The sequence below is a fragment of the Montipora capricornis genome, chromosome 4 (genome assembly GCF_036669925.1).
Source record: "Montipora capricornis isolate CH-2021 chromosome 4, ASM3666992v2, whole genome shotgun sequence".
In the NCBI taxonomy this organism is placed as follows: Eukaryota; Metazoa; Cnidaria; class Anthozoa; order Scleractinia; family Acroporidae; genus Montipora; species Montipora capricornis.
Window position 1 is genome coordinate 746,498 of NC_090886.1, and position 18,203 is coordinate 764,700.

An 18,203-nucleotide genomic window follows, 5' to 3' on the forward strand; every position below is an offset into this window, starting at 1 on the left:
TTTTCAAGGACTTCAAAGAGTAGCACAAACCCTGTACATGTAACAAAGTGAGGTTAAAAAGACACAGATATCATGCTTTCCTACATGTGATGGGAAATTTTAAAACAGCTATGTACTAACCTATATGTATTATGCATACTGTAATCTACAAACAATTACCAGGCTGGACATTTCCAATAATTATTGGAAATGTCCAAATAAACGATAGGCATAATACAGCTCAATAAAATGAACTGAAAACACTTAAAAAATCTTTTAAAAAGTCATTTGTGGCATATCATTGTTCTTCAGTGACATTTTTGACATCTTTGACATCCTCATGGTTGCCACTAAGGTTGACAATAGAAAGGTCCAAATTAACGACTCTTACAGCAGGATCCTTGGTTCTGTTTTGAACTCTTGCTCTATTTCCCCTCCTAAGATATTCATCAATTGATATAACACATTTCTGTTTCCAAACTACGTCTTGCTCTGCTTCAGATATATTATAAAGTTTAAATGCACAAAACTTGACAAGATCAAGCTTTGCACTGTCAAGAGCCCCTTTTCCTCTTGTGCCCGAGCAATTCTTGTTCAACATTTCGTCTTTTGTAAACAACACCTTAACAAGGTTTACACTGAAGTTTCCAATTGAGCAGCTTGTTTTCTGAATCCTTTCAGCCCAGGCCAACAGATCTTTGGTGCGATCATTATAACCAGAGCTGTTCTCAGGTATATCAACACTTCCACTACTGCCATCACAGTTAAGATTGCCAGAATTAAGCGCTGTTATCATAGGAGTGACAATTACTACACTGTCATTTGAATCCAAGGGAACTCCACTTTGGCAGGCCACACTTTCTTCAACAGAAACTGAAGAGTTTGTAGAATCATTAGGTTCTGTTGTTTTTGTGGATGTAGTCAGCTTCTTCTTAGTTTTTGAGCTCTTCAGTTTAGGACTACTTTGCAATGTTCCTTGACTAGTGTCCCTTACAGTGTCATTTGTTAAATGTGAAACAGATTCAAGCACACTTGGTTGCAGATTTAATTCACTGTTATGCAAGTGTTCATGGTCTAAGGTGCCTCTTACACCATTTACCAACCTTTTCAGCCCAGAAACGGCTTGTCCTGATTCTTGTTTTTGTTCCATAAGCTTTAACAGTCTGTCCTGATTTTTCAACACCTTTTCTTGATTTTCTAGGATCTTTTCCACTTTCCACAACAGTGTTGTCAGGTGCCCATTCACTTCAGGCCCTAAGTCCATCATGTGAATCAACTTCAAAGAAAGATTAGCAGTGTCAGGCTGAACTTTACAGCTACCAAAGAGTCTTTGTTACAGATGAGAAATTAAGTCTTGCATTATCCAACAACGTGCAAAGAATAGAGGTATTTACTTATTGCTAAACAAATGAGGTACAGTACAGTTTCAAACTTTTTAAGTCTGAAAAAAACAATATTGATTTTCTATTAAGACATGCATTCCACAACACTCATCCCAGTACTACATACATGCAGAAATAGTATTGTGCAAAATTTGTCACAGAGTCTTTGGCCTGAAAAATAAGCTTCACTATTTTCCTGTTCCTTGGTAATATACATATATTGGTACTTTTGATGCAAGAGTATTGGTGCAATGTCTATTAGACAGACCAAAATGTCCAAATAACTTGTCTGAATTGCATTAAAAATTTTATTGATGAGTTTCTTTCTTTAACGGTAAATGCTGAAACTTTTATTTTTTCATCAAGCACCAGTGAGAGAAAAAGTGTAACTCTGGTTGGACAAAATAATACCTTCTTCAACTACTAGTATCAATAAAAAGTGCTTATTACTCTGTATACACCATTAGATGACAGGTTAGTTTTCTTAAAGGAAACTCTGCAAAGTACTCTGCCTTTCGACAAGGGCTGGTGAGTGTGACTTTGTTCCATGCATGTCTCTGTGCATTTGTTTTCAAGACTGTATTGTACCTACGACACAACCTCCACGCAGTTATGACATACCATAAATGCTCTTATAAGTCCACCTCTAAGAGCCCCAGAATTAAGTCCTCCCCCACACTGGGGTTTATTAGAGCGTTTACGGTAGTTACCTGGCAGTGTGTAACACTACACAATAATAATTATTATTATTACATATTTCTCATAATACTACTGAAACTGTCAACTGTAAAGTACAGTAAAGATAGTGTTGTCTTAGCAACAAAAAATATTTGAGTTTAGCAGCACTTTATCTTGTTAGAGCATTGGACTGCACTGGAAACAGCTGGATTCAAAGGACACTAACTCCAATATTCAGGGTTTTTTTGCACATAAGGGTATTATTTAACCATTATAACTGTGATTTCATGTTTCATGCGAATCTGCCTATCAAGTGCGTTAAGATCTGGTCATGGTCTACATAGGAATACATGTAAAACATTAAAAGTGTTCATGCAATGCTACTCTCAAATGTCACTCACATTTCGTGGACTAAAACTTCTCCTTCTTCTTCTTCTAGGACTTCTGCTCCTGCTTCTGCTTCTACTCCGGCTACGACTTCTGTGGTGCCTGCGCTCACCTTTGAAATAGAGAGAGAATGAAATCAATGTGAAAACTCGTCACGTTTTCATGCGATAATGAAATCAGTGGGCAGTATGTCTAATATTCAAGGTAACTTCTGTGGTTACTTGCAAAAGATGTTACTTACATGTATTCATGTGCTTCAAATGCAAACAAGTTAACCTTGTCAATAACAACTCTATCCACTCTTTTGGAATTGTGAGCATTGCAGTCTTTTTAAGCCACTTTAAATGTTGCGTTTTCAATTCACTTTATACCATTCAATGATATTCAACAATTTGAAGATTCAAAGAGAGAAAATGACTTGTTTGGAAGTTTAAGGAAGTTTCCCAACAGCTTTTCAGAGAGTTCATTAGGCATTGGGGATCGGAGAGTTAACACGAATATTTTATCCTCAACACTTTGAACTGCTTTTCTCAAAGCCTTCTAATGGCAAGTGAAAAAAACCCTGCGTTTTTCCCAAAACTTTCACCTCTTTTCTGCAAGGCCTCCAACAGGTAAACTGTACAGCTGTACCCAAACCTAAACCATTACTGTAGGCCACAAAATGTTCTTTTCAAAATGTTGCAAAATTGTGATAACCTTCCATAATATTCAACTAGCTGGTTAAGAACCTCTCTAATTAAACAGAAAAGGGGTTGCTTTACCTCTGTAATCTGAATTTCTATTTCGTTTGTGAGAGGATGGAGAATTTTCAGGAGACTTTTCTGGTGATTCTGACACAGATCTTTTGCGATAATTTCTTTGATTTGCGCTGGGGGAGTCTTTCCTTTTACATGGCTGATCTGATGCCTCCTTTGTTTTCTCTGGTGCCTCTTCATGTTGCTCAGTTGATAACTGTGGTTCATTGACCTCACTTGACAGTTCATTCTCCATGCTGACAGTAGTAGAAGTCAGTAAAAACTCTTGTTTCTTAACCTGCCAACAGAGAAATCAAATATTTTAAACTAAAGACCTGCTCACTAGTAGCCCAGAATTGAAAACATAATTAAAGTAACAGACACAACTTCACCCATGCTTAAACAGGTTTCAAAAATTGTGCCCCGATCAACTTGAAACTTCAACATCCCTCCCCCGCTCCTGGTCGGATTTGTCGGTCATACCCTACTAAAGAACAATATTCGTTGGCTCCTGTCATCTTTAATAAAGACTTTTGAAGACCTTATTTTGTAAGCCAATCGCTAATAAATGCTATATCTCTTCCTTTAGACTCTTCTATCTGGTCCAAACATGTGTTTTTAAGCTGTTAGCGACTTCAGCGCCCGAAAAAAAAAATCATTTGAAACCTGACACTTCCGGTTCAATTTTCCCTACCCCACACAGGAGCAGGTCAAGTTCCCCACTCCCCAGGCACAGAAGATAGTCAAATGCCTGGGGTTTGCCTGGGAAGGGGGGGATGTTGAAGTTTCGATTTGATCGGTGCATTAATTATTGAATTAGAAAAAGCCAATTCACCAAATCAACCATAAATTTTCAATAACAATACGTAGTACTTTAATAAATCATTCTAACTGAGATCCTGGAATTCAATCCATTGATTTAACTGTAAAACTATCCGTGAATTATGGAGAAGTATCTAAATTCGCTTGTTTCAAATTTTTGAGTTGGGTGTCAACAAAAAACCAGTCAAGAAAATTGAAGGCAAAGTTTAGCCCTACCTGTCTTGAGAGTTTGATGTTTCACCAAAAGTAATTCTAAATTGAAATAAACCATTGAATACTGTCACTCAAAATCCTAAATAAGCTTAAAGGTAGTCGTTACTTTTCATTCCCCGAGCTGTAAGGTTTAATAGGTGGTATTTCTGAATTACAATCAAAAGAGATTCAATGATCTTAAGCCCAGTTAATTAGAATGTAAGTGACACATCCCAAACAAAGGCCTCAAACGAACCTTTGAGCGAAATAAGTTTCAAGTTGTGTACAAATCCAACATGTGTGTCCACATCAAAACTCAAATAAATTATGCATTCAATAGACACAAATAAGTTTAACAACCGAAGCTCTTTCAGGGAAAAATCTCTTATTTAACAGTACAGAAATGTTAACTGAAGTTAAATATACCTGAAAATAAAGGTATTTTTACCTCTTTAGAAGCTATCTCTTGATGAATTTTGCCTTCTTCTGTTGAAGAACTAGAATCGTACCCTGCCAAGACGTCCATGTTGGCTTCACACTTTCCCGGATGAAGAATACTTCACTGCCATATTTGGACATTACCAGTGCCCAACCTCTTTTCACTCTAAACGCGCCATAACATAAAAATATACAAATTCTATCCATAGCGATCGCCTCAAAAAGATGTCAAGTTGCATTGGCGTTATCTTTTAAAATGTCATTCGACTTGCTTCGCTGCAACTATAATTTCTGAAAGAGCGGAAGCAAAATTCACTGGAACGAATTTCAATTTTTGGGGATAAATTTAAATTACTCGGAACGTGCGAACGTTTCGACAAGACAAAAGTGTAAACAATTCAAAACTGGCGGATGCGTGCGTCTGGTGCGTGTGGTCCAGTTGATGATTTACTTGTGACAAAAAAATGGGTAACACACAAGGACGGCGCTCATCCCATCAGAAAAAGCTTCGAAAAAGGCCTCACAGCATAGCAGTGGATAAGCCTGAAACCTGGTCCTCTTCGAAATATGCAGAGTTGCAGAGAGAAAGTAGACATGGTTCACTTCGTCGACGGTACTCAGAATCTGGAAATTATTCCTACAAAACTCCGTGGCCATTACCCTTGAGTGAAGCTGTCTTTTTGCCGGAGTACGACTGCAAGCAGCCTGTCAAGATCAGTGATTTTGAGGTGTGTTGACAGATCACAATTAAATTTTAAAACTTATCGTAATGGCAAATGTTCAGTTCTTGAATGCGAAGGTTAGTGTCAATATGAAAAAATTTCGTTTGCTTATTTGGCACCTGCATGATCGTGATCGTTTCCGCACTTTGCCAGCTTTTCAAGACTTTTAACATCCTACCAAAATTTATTTGGCTTCTGAAAAAATAATAATCGAAGAATGATAACAAATTTGAAGAATCAGTATGTTCTACTTTTTCTTGCCCTTTAAATTTAATAGCCTTGGAAACTATAGCTATTAATTAAAGTGAAACCACAAACCAGAGGAGGCATTGTCGTTCCTAAAGCTATAAAATGTCCCGCATTAAGGGAACCCTACATAAATATTTATCCTTGATATTTTTTTACAAAATTTGTAATATAACTAAAAACAAAAATATGTCCTGTATGAAAATATGTAACCACAACAAAACCTCAGGACGAAACAAGGAATTGCATTGTGCTCAAATAACCACAGAACAGCATTGTCCGAAGCTTTCAACAACCTTTGTAACTGTACAACTATATACAAGTGATTGCTATGAGGGAAATATATTGCCATTTCCACAGCAACTAAACTCAACTTTTTATAACGTTAAAGCAATAAATCACACATGCACTGAATGTTCTTCATTTCTTTGAAACGAACCCGGATGTTCGTAAGTTCAACTTGTTTTGAAGTATAAAGGCGAGATGTGATGCCATGATACGATGATAATTCACCGTCCTTCCGGAGGAGAGCTTGATTAGCATACAAAAGGAAAAGTGCAAATAACCGCAAATGTTTGAAACAATGAAATACGATCTAAACAACTAAAGTACTTTGCATATTATCACAGGCAGCCCAAGCTCACGATGCGAGTAGTTGTTATTCTTTTAATCTTTATGCGAACGTTCAGCGAGTGAAACGTAACATGTTTGCCACCGCTCGGATCGAGCTGAGAAGCGAGATGACAATAGAAAAGACAACAAGACATTGAGTTGAGTCATTTTTATTGCAAAAGTATCTAAAATTTAGGCTAAAATTTTTTTTCCCCCATACAAACTTTAATAAATTCAAACCGTTGTTAAAACAACAGCTGCATATGCTGCAAGGCGAGAGTCACGTTTTGTGTAATCAAACTCGGTCGTTATGTAATAGTAGATGTCGGCGGCAAACATGTCTCGTTTCACTCACTGAACGTTCGCATAAAGATTAATAAAAAGAATAACAACTACTCACATTGTGAGCTTGGGCTACCTGTGGTTTAGCTTTTAATAAAATTTACTTTTTTTAAATTGGCTTGCTGCAAATTATTTGTCAGTAAGGCACAATAATACTCATAATGCCTTCAGAGTTTACGTTGTCTGATGGGAAGAGGCATAAAAAAATCTCTCTGTTTCAAAAAGTTGTGATTGTCTCATGTCGATTAGACTATCCTTTCATTTTACAGAGACATAATGTAAAATGCTCAAAGCATGATCGATCATCTGCAGGTTTGGTTATAATTTTTTTTTCATATTTATTTCAGATCCTGGCAACTGTTGGAAAAGGTGCATTTGGTCATGTAAGTTTTTTGTCCTTTTATGCTTATTGAGAACTCTACAGGAAGCAATTTTTGAAAAGAATTTGGACTAAGGTGCAAGTTTGCTTTCCTGTGTGTGGTCATTCTCTATGATGAAATTATTTGCACAGATGAACATTAATTATTTATGGTCATAATTTGTTCTCCAAATCTTCCATGCATGGAATAAAGCAACATACATGAATTGATTACTTGAAAATTATAATTTTAAAAGAGGGAAAAAAACTGTGCAAGAAAGTGTGAATTTAGAAAAGTAGTGTTTCAAGGTTTGAAGTGGATAAGATTGTATTTTGTGCACCTCATCTTGAAGAAATGGCCTCAAATTTACCATAGATAAGTCATAATCTTGCAAAAAATCCTTTGATGTGTTTCTCTTATGAGTGAATGACAGGGAATGTTTTACTAAGGCATGAGTGAAGGGAATAAAGAATGATTTCTATATACTTATAGCCAGAGAATAGATATTCATGAAAACTCTCATTACATAGTCCTTTCAAGATCTTCATGAAGATATTCGAAGATTTTTAAAATCCAAAGTAAATCTTCTAAGGAAGTATTTAATTAATATATTTCTTATTACTTTTCTCTTTAAGGTAATGCAAGCAAAAAGTAAGCTGACAAACAAACCATATGCAATCAAGGTAAAGTTATGTTTTGAATAGCTGTTTTGTAACTTATTGATTTGAAAAATTAATTATTCAAATTAATCATTGATTTATACAACAATTAGTATCTTGAAATCCAAAGGAAGTGGGAGTCAGTGGGTGTGTGTGGAGATGTGAGCTTGGTAAGAGAGAGTTTGAAAATGTTGTACCTATAAATATGTGATGCTTGGTCTCTTTTTCCCTATTACTGCAAGGTTCTCAACAAGGCAGAAATAATCAAAGAAAATGCTGTGGAGCAGTGCAAGGACGAAGTGAATATTCAGGTTTGCTTATGAGAGTAATTAAAATTTCACCGAAAAGTATAAAAAATGCCCAGTTTATTCAAAAAAATATTTTAAAGGGGAAGACTGGCTGACTTGAAATTCTTCTTAGGTGAAACAGTTGTTCCAGTAAATGAAAATAGGCTGCCCTTTTTGGGGGGCAAACCTTTTCAAAAGTTGGACTGGATCAACTTGGATCACTCACCTCAGATCGAGCAAGAAACAGTTTTCTAAGCCAAAATAATTCGACATTTGTGTAAAATTCCTCAAGGTTACCTTAAAGATTAGGACTAGGGTGATTTCTCGAGGCCTTATAATTTTTTACATTGATCCGAGGTGCACGATCCGAGTTGATCCTGTCCAACTTTTGTACCTGCCTCTTATTTTGCAAGAAACAAGAAAACTATGCAAAAGTCACTTGAGACCTTAACAAGTGGTTCTCTTCCTGAATTTTTTGACGTTATGTTGACAAATATGGAAAGGAAAGCTTCTGGAGACTTTTCTCTTAAAAATTGGCGAGATTACTCAAAAGCATGTTGTAGATGCAAGATCACAAGACACTGCTTTACCAGTGCCTAGAAAAACCAAATGCTCCAATAATTCTTGAACCTTGGTTCTAAAAATATTTAGTATAATATTGTTTCTGGCCAAAGGTTAGCATTGATAAAGAATTTTAAAAAAAATATTGTTTCAACATTGGTAAAACAATGACCTGCATGTGACATCTAAGATAATCCTGCTAGACTAATTCCACCATACTGTTAAAATGTGCAGATCAAACTGAGGAACTTTCCTTTTCTGGTTAGAACTTGGTATACATGGCAAACAAAACACAATCTTTTTATAGGTGAGTTTGAGGTAATTTCAGGCTTGGCTTTATACATTTTGTTGTCATTACAAACATCTTTTTGTATTTCTAACAATGCTTGCAACTTTCACATCTCTTTGCAGTTTCAGACTTTGTTGATGGAAGTGATCTTTATACACTATGGAGACAGGAAAAGAGGCTGGATGACATGACAGTCAAATTCTATTCCGCTGAATTAGCTGTTACACTTGGTAAGAGTTGACTGAAAATTAGCATCTTTTCTTAGGTTAACTTGCATGCTGTGAATATTTGTTCTTTCTTTGCTGTCTAACACTCCCCTGTTTACTGATTGTCACAGGTTATTTACACAAATCAGGAATAATCTACAGAGATTTGAAGGTGAGCCTGTTTATGTAGTCCATCTCATACTTTGATCCTGATAAAATCTATGGGAATCAACTTTCATTTCCGTTAAACCTCATGTGCGGACTGGAATGTGTTTTTCTTTTTTAGTTGGAGAACATTCTTATTGATGAAGAGGGTATGTAATATGTTTTTGAGTTTTGGTGGTATCAGTCCTCTTAAAACATTGAACTGTCAGCAAGAACATTTTCCTAACTACCGGTACATTTTCATTTTGTTTCTGAAAAGTGCAACTAGTGATCCCCAAATCAGATTGTGTTTATCTTTATGCGGGTGAGACTGGAATGGGGTTTTTGTCTGTAAGCGCATGGCTTATATACCACGTGCCAACCACGCGGACAGTTCACTCATGTTTACGTGAAACTTGACGGCAAAAGTGACCACGTGACCATGATTTTCCCGCCATTTTCTACGTTTGCCGGCTGCCGCTTGCCGTTTTTGCGTGTGAAAGTAGTCGCGTTTCCCGGTACGTCGAAGTTGGAAAAATTAGGTTTCAAGGTTATAGATCGTTCATAACTGTCTCCTTGCCGCAATTTTCTTCATGAACTCACTTTGACTCTGTTGACCGACAAAACAGCTTTCATCGGAACTCTAGAAATTTGACGGGTAAGTATTTTCATTTTATATAGCGTCTTTTTCTACAAACAATGTTAAAAAAGACTCCGAGTTTTTGTTTTTGCTTTTTAGTAACTAAATACTCGAGTTGCCGTTGGTCACGCGAAGCTAAAGTCATAACCCTCTCTAGTGATGCTAAATCTCTCTGATATCACCAAAAAGTGCGCTCAAACAAAACACTCTAGACTTTCATTGCTAAATTTTTTAGTGAGTTATAATTAAAACATATACTCGAAGGTTTTTCAATCATAGTGTGCTTCCTTAGATCACCGAGACCACCGTCTTTCTCTCGCATAAGTTAGTCGTTAGACCTTCCTCCCCCGCCTCGTCTTCAGTCCTTTCCTGGAGCCTTTTGCTGGAAAGTCCCGAAAACTTTTCGAGCCCAAAAAACCATCTGTGAAATTGCCTACCGCTTGTTTTGAAAAGCCGATCTTTTAACATGCTTTCAAGGTAACAACAAGAAAATTAACTGTGAAGTTTGACGAATTAAATGCTCTCCGTTCTTGAGTTACAAAAGGAATTGTGACACCCAAAAATGGCCCTTAAAATTTCGGTACTTTCGAGAAACGGCCTCCTGGTTCAATCTTGACCGAGAACCTTCGTTTCGTTTTCGCCAGTTTGTTATTTGAAGTCTGTTATTCAAACTGTAAAGTAACAAAACTTTGCAAATAAATAAGATAAAACAGATTTTCTAGCAAATCGAGAAGGTAACGTATCGCGCAATATGCCTCCTAATTTTTCGCGAAAATAATTTACATTGCGCAAGTTAGAACGATATTTTGGTGTCAGCGTTACTCTTGAGTGAAATCCAGTGAATGTATTGATGAATATTTCTATTCATAACTTCAGGGCACATAAAACTCGTGGACTTTGGTCTGGCCAAATTAGTGAAGCCAAGGAAAAGAACAGGAACCATTTGTGGAACATTACAGTATATGGGTAAGCGATGCATGAGTACATCACAGTGTAAAAGCGCAGCACTAACTATAATTTCTCGTGTTTGAATTGGAAGAGATCATGATCACGATATAACGATCGTGTATAACGATCCTTGGACTAAAAGGTGCGACTGTTAGTTTGATTATCATCTTATTGTTGTCTTCTTGTCGCATTTTGTAGCACCTGAGATTCTGAATGGTGAGAAATATACTCATGCTGTTGACTGGTGGAGCTTGGGTATAGTCATGTTCACCTTACTGTCTGGAAAGGTAACTGTGAATACTTCGGTCAAACTAGAGTGGACGCCTTTTCAACGCGTCTTTCTATGTGATTCGGTGATGTGATGATATTGCCTTTTATTATATAAGCACCAATGAAATACCAAGTGAGCTTTCGCGCGAAAACATGATATAATCACACGCGAAAATAACATGTTATCTTCACACGTGAAAAGATCACTGTTGCTATGGTTACATATCAAAATCGCGCCTCTCGATCCATTTTGTGGAATGATTTAGTATTTCATTGGTGTTTATATAATAAACAGAATATTACATGGCCGCTTGGAGATACGAAATTTCTCTTCTCGTGTTGAAAACTATTTCACTGGTTCGCTGCGTTCACTCGTTGAATATTCTTCAACACTCGAAGAGAAATTTCTTATCTCCACGTGGCCATGTAATATCCTCTATTTCCGATAGAGTTAGGCTTTATGGGGCTAGTTACAGAAACTAGCTAGATAATAATACATTGCAAGAATTGTCGTCAAATAAAAGTAAACGTAGAGAATTATGTTGCTTGATTTCTGGTGATAATATTCCCATATATATAGCAATTTAAAGGGGTGATAAGACCATGAGGTCAATTATGATGGTCAGTTTTGGTGTCATTTGGAGCCGGACATATGCAAATTAAATGTTTCCCATCCTTATAGTTCAGCTGAAAATGTATTGCGAAACTTGCATACAATTCTTGATTTTCCACGCTCTTGTTTATTTCGTTTTCACTTTTTTAGTTTAACTATGTTTAGTGTTAAATGAGTTTTGTGGCTTTGATTGTAGTACCCATACCCAGCGAAGCAGGACCACTCCAGTCAGCATAGCGTGGTCACTGAATTGGATATCCATTTTCCATCAGATTTTTCACTTTATGCTGTTAGCATTATTGAAAAGGTGGGTGCAATGTTATTGCTCTGTTATCATTGTAGAAGAAGTTTAAAAAAACGACGACGCGCACGTTTCGACGCTATCTTATCTTATTTAAAACCGAACTTCGGAAATCAGATTTCCAGCATTTCCATTGGCTCGCCGGACACAGGCTATCAGTTCATGTACCTGCTGTACCTATAGTATGGTCAAGGAACGCTTCAGCAATTGCTGGTTTTCACTCACGTGATCAACAGCCTTGTTTTTCAACGAAAAAAAAAAGAGAACGTTTGCATAACAATAGAGTTAAATTCCCGGAGGATTTGGTCGGGGCTCCAACACGGCCGCCGTTTCTTTATTTAGGGGCTCCAACATGGCGGCCGTGACGTCATGTGAAAACCGAGAATAAAGGGAGCTGAAAATAATTTTGCAGCTCTCAGAAAAAATGGCCCACAAAAGCCGTTTTGGATTGGAATTGACCGAGGCAGAAATGGATGCTTTAGTCGACAATACTACCCCCGGGAACACTAAAGAAGAGTTGTTGATCGTGGAGTTTTTAATAAAACAATTATTCTACCCGGGCTTGCTGGATATAAAATTATTATAACCGACTCGGCGCTACGCCCCGCGTTAGTTATCAATCACTTCATATCCAGCGCGCCCTCGTGGAATGATTGTTAAATATCATATTATACTACATCTTTATTTACTCTCTTATTAGAGTAACTTGGTGTAGCTAATAAGGAGCTTAAGCGCGCGACGTTTTTGAGCAGAGCCACGGACGGCATCCGGCTTTTAAACTTCTGGGAAACACTACTGTCCTGGCATCCCGGAAACTTCACTTCCGGTTGCCGTCCGTGACTCAAAAACGTCGGTTGCTTTAAAAGCTCCTTAATATCTCCGAGCATTTACCCTCCCAGCCATGATACACCACAGAGGACAGACCACAACACCGGGAACTCCGTGCCTTACTCTTTGCGAATAGCGTGGGGTTTCTTGTACGTCCCACAGGGCTATGAAAATTGAAGGGTTGTGAGACGGGGCCTACGATTTATCGTTCTTGTCCGAGAAGACTAGAGAGTCTAACCATTTGCAGATTTCACTACAAAGGTAAGGTTAGGGTTAACCTTAACCCTAACCCTAACTCCTCAGTGATTTAAAGACCCTTCGGGAGTGTTAGTCCGACCGGAGTCGAACTCACGGCCTCAGTCCCGCATGGCAGCCCGGTCGGTGCTCAACCAACATGAGCCACCGGTGCGAAATATATTATAACTACTAAAGGCACAATAGATTCAATAACTGGCTTGACTTCTCTTGGTTTAAGTTCCTGTTCAAGTTGTCATTGTCATCACCTGCAAGGGCATCTGGTTTCTGTGACTTGTTTTTCACCCGCCAAGAGAAGAAATTTTCGGCGAAGAAAACGACAGCCTTAGATATGTGTATAGGCGTCAAATGCATAGAGACTCTACCTTCCTTCAGCTCCTTTCACTTCTTTCCTCTTCCATAATTGCGTTGCGCCTAAACTACATTTCATTTGTACTTGCGTAGAACGTGTTGGGGATCTTTGCAGTTCTTGCACTGTAAGGGAAAAGACCACTGGCTTTTGTTGGTCCTAAATTTGTGCATTTTATGAATAATCTGGTCTTTGATAGCTGCTTCAGAAAGATCCCGCGCTGAGATTATCAAGTGTAGACTCCTTAAAGGCAGAGAAATATTTTGAGGACCTTTCTTTTGAAGATGTGTTGAAGAAAAAGGTTAGTGCGGCACTTTTAACAAGTCGCAACTTCCTCTTTTTAAAAGCGCCGTAGTAAAAGAGTAGACTGTTACAAGTCTAGAATCATCTTTGAGGTACTGTTGGCTTACGCTTAATTATTCACAGCAAAGTTGACGATGATGTCAGGTTTAGTGAGACTGAAACATAGTGATTTCCATGTTACAAAGCCCCGAAGAGCGATAAGTGTGAGAGAAATTTGTCATTCAAACTTCTTTGTTTCTCGAATGTTGTGACCCAATTTTCGCACCTGTCGCAAGTCGGACTCTCGCGCGCTTCTCACGTCATGCTTGTCGTTCGCGCTTCACCTTTCGCGTTTCTCTCGCTCGTGGCCGATTTCGTGAGACCTTTTGCAATGCTGTCGCTTTGGAAGTTACTAGTAGCTAATGCAAGCCTCTTTTGCATTGTTTATTCTACAGAGGTCCCCGATTACTGAAGAGAAACTTGAGACGTTACGGCGAAGAAGTGTCGCATCAAGAATGTGAGTGAGATTTTGTGTGTTTCAGTTAAACATGTCGGTTTTTAAGAGAATTTTTTTCGTTTTTTTCGTATTGTCTTTAGGGAATTCCCAAGGAAGTTGGATGTACATCGTCGAGACAAAAAGGTGATTTTCTTACTTGACAATCTAAGGAAAAATAGATTGCTGCCTAGGTCTTTGAACTTCGAAACAATATCAGTTTTTGGAAGCAAACCCTAAAAGGTGTTAAAACGTGTTCAAAAACGATGTTTTGCACTTATGTTCGCAACATTGCTTTCGCTCGTCTTCAAGTCGAAACACTTGCATCTACAATATACGTCCCGAGACACTCTTTCTAATATTAGCAGGCCTTTAAGATGTCAAAGTTTCGTGCGCCTCAGTTATTCGGCTAAGTGAAAAATTTCAAGAGCACGCGATAAGAAATTTGAATGAAATTTGTTTTATTTCCCATTTTTGTTTCCTTTAGCCGCGTCCACTGTCATGGGCAAGTCCTGGAAGCTTTTCAGTGCAAGACAAAACGCATATGGACTGGCTGGTGGCTGACTTGGGAAGCCTTCACACTCTTAACCTCGGCAGTAATTCACAGGATGCTACCGGAACAGAAAGTTTGGTGACGTCATAAAAAGGGTCAGCGTTTAATTGAGCATTCGTATCAGCTGATCATGACGGCCCAAATCTTAAATTATCGCTGTCAAAGCTTAACACTTTCGTTGTAGCCTTACATGTATTTGCATGCCAGTTAACCATCAATACAACCACGAAATGCACTTTACAACCAACTAAATTTTCGCCCACAAAACATGGATGATTTTAGCTACAGAAGTTAATTTATTCCTTTGACCATATTCTTTGATGAAAAAATCCTGGAGGTTTTTCTAATTACAGCACTTCCAGTAGAAGTGAAAGAGAGAACTAATATAAAAGAAGATTGCTAAATATATTTATCATAAGAAACTTAACAGAGTACATGTATTTCCAAAGATGCTATGAACAGAAAATGTCACCTAGATCACATATAAGAGAGACAAGAGTGACCGCTCATTCTTTTCACGTTCAGTACCTCAAGCGCAGGCTAAAAGACCGATGACAGAAGCACATTATACGGAGCGAATCCTCGGGCGTTTGAAGCTTTCCAGCACTCAACTGTGATCTCTAGGACTCATCCATTGCATGAAAGAGAGCCTGAAGGATGACAAAGGACATTCCCTACAGATAGCTAACCACCAGACAGTTCGAACCTCCTCCTCCTGCAAGAGATTTTGAAAGGTACAAGCATTGGCTACTGAACCAGATGCTTGGCCTCCGACCTTTCAAGAGATAATCGGGGAGAAGTCATCATTCGACATCATGTCGCAACCCAGGTGAGGAACAAGAAAAAGCGTGCTGCATTGTCCTCCCACCCTGACTCGTTTAGACCAAGTTTACCAGGAACTGCGTTACAACCGCGGCAGCTGGGTCGTGCCATGACCAATCAGAGACCAAAACAGAGCGCACAGGAATAGTTCGCCAATGCCAATAAGTGAACTGATTATGATTTGAACGAGATGATATACGAAATGAATCATAGCTTTACTTGATCACTTGATTAATATGATTTATAATATAACAGAAGCAATAGATGTATAATATCATTTACAAGATGTAACGGAATAAGGAAAACAAGTGAATTACCAAATTTAATTTGTTACGCTGTTGAATGACTATAGCAATTAAAAAAAAATTCTTTTACGCACCAGTGTGCTCAATGACATGTCATCTTTACTGATAACCAATCATGCCCGTTCAGTGAGAAATGGACAAGGGAAGAGAAAAAACACTTTGAACGGCTCAAGTTTGTTCGAGATCTTCGGGATTAGCCAATCTACGCAAACCAAAATTAGAGCCAACATCAAGAGATCATCGTCGTGCAAAAACTCCGTTATTGAGTAAGTGGGTCTGGAAACGACAGGAGAAATCATATCGCCTGGAGAGGTTGAAATCGCAATGATAACACAAAATGTTCTTGGTTTACCAAATGTTTCGTGAGTTAATAACTCTACTTTTCTCTTGACGTTGTCCGAATTCCTAAAACAACATTGTTCTCTGGTCTTCAGAAAAAGACTTAAGATTTGAGGAGACGTTTAGATGACAGAAGGAAAGGCCTGTTGTCGTAGTAGCGGTTACCGTAGATTTAGCAAAGCCTTTGATTCCATCAGTGGATAAGTTGAAGGCATATCGGGTCGGCCTTTAATCACCTTTCTTGAAATTAATATCTTCTTTTATTTAATTCTCAACCTCGGATAATGCAATTCTAGCTTTTTCATTGGTTCACTGGATCTCGGTTACCAGCCATTATACCTGCGTTTGACCTTATAATTATATGGAAATAAATGCAGAAAATGTCGCTCAGCATAAAATTTTTGGCGCCCGGAAGTCACTTCACTTTCGGTCGTTTCTTAAACTTAAATAAAATTTAGCAAAACCGAAGGTTGAGAATTTAATAAAACAATAATTCCGTTCGCCCTTATTGGATACGAGATTGGTAATTGCTCTATAAAACTGTCACTGAAATTGTATGCTGATGGTACATGCATGGTAGATTTTTCGCTGATATCTCCCTTACTGTTCTGCTGGGCCGGGTTCCTGAAAGGTGTAATAACTCTAATCCAGGGATAAATGTGCCTTATTTCAGGCACATTTATCCCTGGAATAGGGTTATTACACCTTTCAGGAACCGGCCCCAGCTGCAGTTTATAATGAACACTATACTATCTTGTACTATCTTGTGAGTTCGATCATAATTATCTACAAATTAACAACTGCATGGGACCGTATACCTGTGAGTGTGGTTGTGCTTCAGTTAAGTGGCAGCAAAGTAGAGACAAGGGTCAATCACACTTGGGGTCACTTGATCAGCTCAAGAAGGCATACACCGAATCATCGGCTGTTAGTTGTGCCAACTGATGTGATTTTTGTTTTGTCACATTTCGAATATTGCAGCTGTCTCCTATTGTGTGTTCGAAGAACCAAGCAAAAAGAATCGAAGGCGGAAATTTTATATTTTGAGGTCCCTTCTGAGAATGAAGAGTTGCTTAAGGTCATTCCCCTGAAATAGAACTGACAATAGATTACCGTTCAAACTTTGCCTATTGTTTGTTCATCTTAAGGGAATTTAAATTTTGTAATAAAAAAGAGGGGTCCCCACATTTGTTTAGGATCAGGACCTTGAAATACCCCATAATTCCTTAAAATATGAGCTTCAGAATCGTTATTATTTGAATCGTTCATGCCATGTCTTGTGAGAGGAGAAAAAAATAGAGAGAAAGCAAAACAAGAAATATAACTATAGATATACTGTATCAACTTCAAGGAATAATGAAATATATGTTTCATCATAAAAACACTCATTTCCAGTCGACTCTGCTTCAACTTGTTACTAGCATGCAGCGATCTCGAGGCCACCATATCTGTTCAATAAGTTCACTTTTCCGCTGATTATTTATTTTTGTGTAATAGAAATTTGTTTATATTGCTGTTATTGGAAGAAGGTGATTGCTAGTCTCAGAAAAAGAGAGAAAAACTATAGGTCACCATACTCGTTTACGAGAAAATGACGATTTATCTCTCTCACGACCCAAGTCGTAAAGAAAACTCCGCCATTTTCTGTATGTGCGTGCGCTAGTGACGCAATAAATCGTGCGCAGTAAGGATGCGCAGTGCAATACAGGGGAATGACCTTAATTAACAATTTAGAACTGTTCCGAGTGCTAGGGGCATGTAGATGTAGATGTTTACACTGATAAAAATGCGTTTGAGCACATAAGAATAGGCTAGTTTCGACTTGTGCAGCAACAAAAGAACAGAGTCGAGGTTCAGGGAGATAATTTGCATTTTCCTTTGTTTTGTACAAAGCAAAATGTTTTAAATTATTCCCCTGAACCTCGATTCCTTTGTTGCTGCACAATTCGAAACTAGCAAATCTACAAGTTACCTAAAATGTAATAACAGTAGCTTTTCTCATACATCATTTGTGTCTAAAGGCTTTCCTGTGTTAAAAAGTTTTTTTGTTAGTTCCATATATATGTTTGCTACCTTCAGTGAGTAAAGGAGTTCCTCATCGAATTAAGGTTGAACTTAAACAGACCCAATTCACTCCCCTATCTCGCTTGGACTAAGGTTTGCGGT

At 38.0% G+C, this 18,203-nt stretch overlaps 2 protein-coding genes across 7 annotated transcripts in view; one reads left to right on the forward strand and one right to left on the reverse strand.

The window, feature by feature from the left end:
* The window catches only part of LOC138045062 (arginine/serine-rich coiled-coil protein 2-like), a 14,634-nt gene extending 9,900 nt beyond the window's left edge, over nucleotides 1-4,734 (reverse strand). The window contains exons 1-5 of one of the 4 annotated variants that reach the window (XM_068891423.1): nucleotides 4,623-4,733; nucleotides 4,199-4,234; nucleotides 3,188-3,458; nucleotides 2,441-2,538; nucleotides 1-1,255 (exon numbers count right to left, since the gene is read on the reverse strand). The exon at nucleotides 1-1,255 is cut by the window's left edge and continues 1,215 nt beyond it. In XM_068891423.1, coding sequence (XP_068747524.1) covers nucleotides 278-1,255; nucleotides 2,441-2,538; nucleotides 3,188-3,416 — 1,305 coding nt within the window. In that variant the 5' untranslated portion in view covers nucleotides 3,417-3,458; nucleotides 4,199-4,234; nucleotides 4,623-4,733 and the 3' untranslated portion in view covers nucleotides 1-277. Of the gene's footprint in view, nucleotides 1,256-2,440; nucleotides 2,539-3,187; nucleotides 3,459-4,198; nucleotides 4,235-4,622 lie in introns of all 4 variants that reach the window. The other 3 variants (XM_068891422.1, XM_068891420.1, XM_068891419.1) reach the window with 3 other exon arrangements.
* A 41-nt stretch (nucleotides 4,735-4,775) lies between these two features.
* On the forward strand, nucleotides 4,776-15,767 carry LOC138045063 (ribosomal protein S6 kinase-related protein-like). 3 transcript variants are annotated; one of them, XM_068891425.1, is made up of 16 exons: nucleotides 4,818-5,340; nucleotides 6,882-6,917; nucleotides 7,529-7,576; nucleotides 7,795-7,863; nucleotides 8,635-8,707; nucleotides 8,812-8,919; nucleotides 9,027-9,067; nucleotides 9,182-9,209; nucleotides 10,556-10,645; nucleotides 10,826-10,914; nucleotides 11,707-11,817; nucleotides 13,443-13,544; nucleotides 13,981-14,042; nucleotides 14,123-14,165; nucleotides 14,506-14,666; nucleotides 15,097-15,233. In XM_068891425.1, the coding sequence occupies exons 1-15, from the start codon at nucleotides 5,077-5,079 to the stop codon at nucleotides 14,659-14,661; spliced, it is 1,320 nt and encodes a 439-aa protein (XP_068747526.1). In that variant the 5' UTR covers nucleotides 4,818-5,076; the 3' UTR covers nucleotides 14,662-14,666; nucleotides 15,097-15,233. The 3 variants fall into 3 exon arrangements, with proteins under 3 accessions (XP_068747525.1, XP_068747527.1, XP_068747526.1); XM_068891424.1 differs by having other exon boundaries at nucleotides 4,776-5,340; nucleotides 14,506-15,767; XM_068891426.1 differs by lacking the exon at nucleotides 13,443-13,544 and having other exon boundaries at nucleotides 4,781-5,340; nucleotides 14,506-15,767.
* The last annotated feature ends 2,436 nt before the right edge of the window (nucleotides 15,768-18,203 follow it).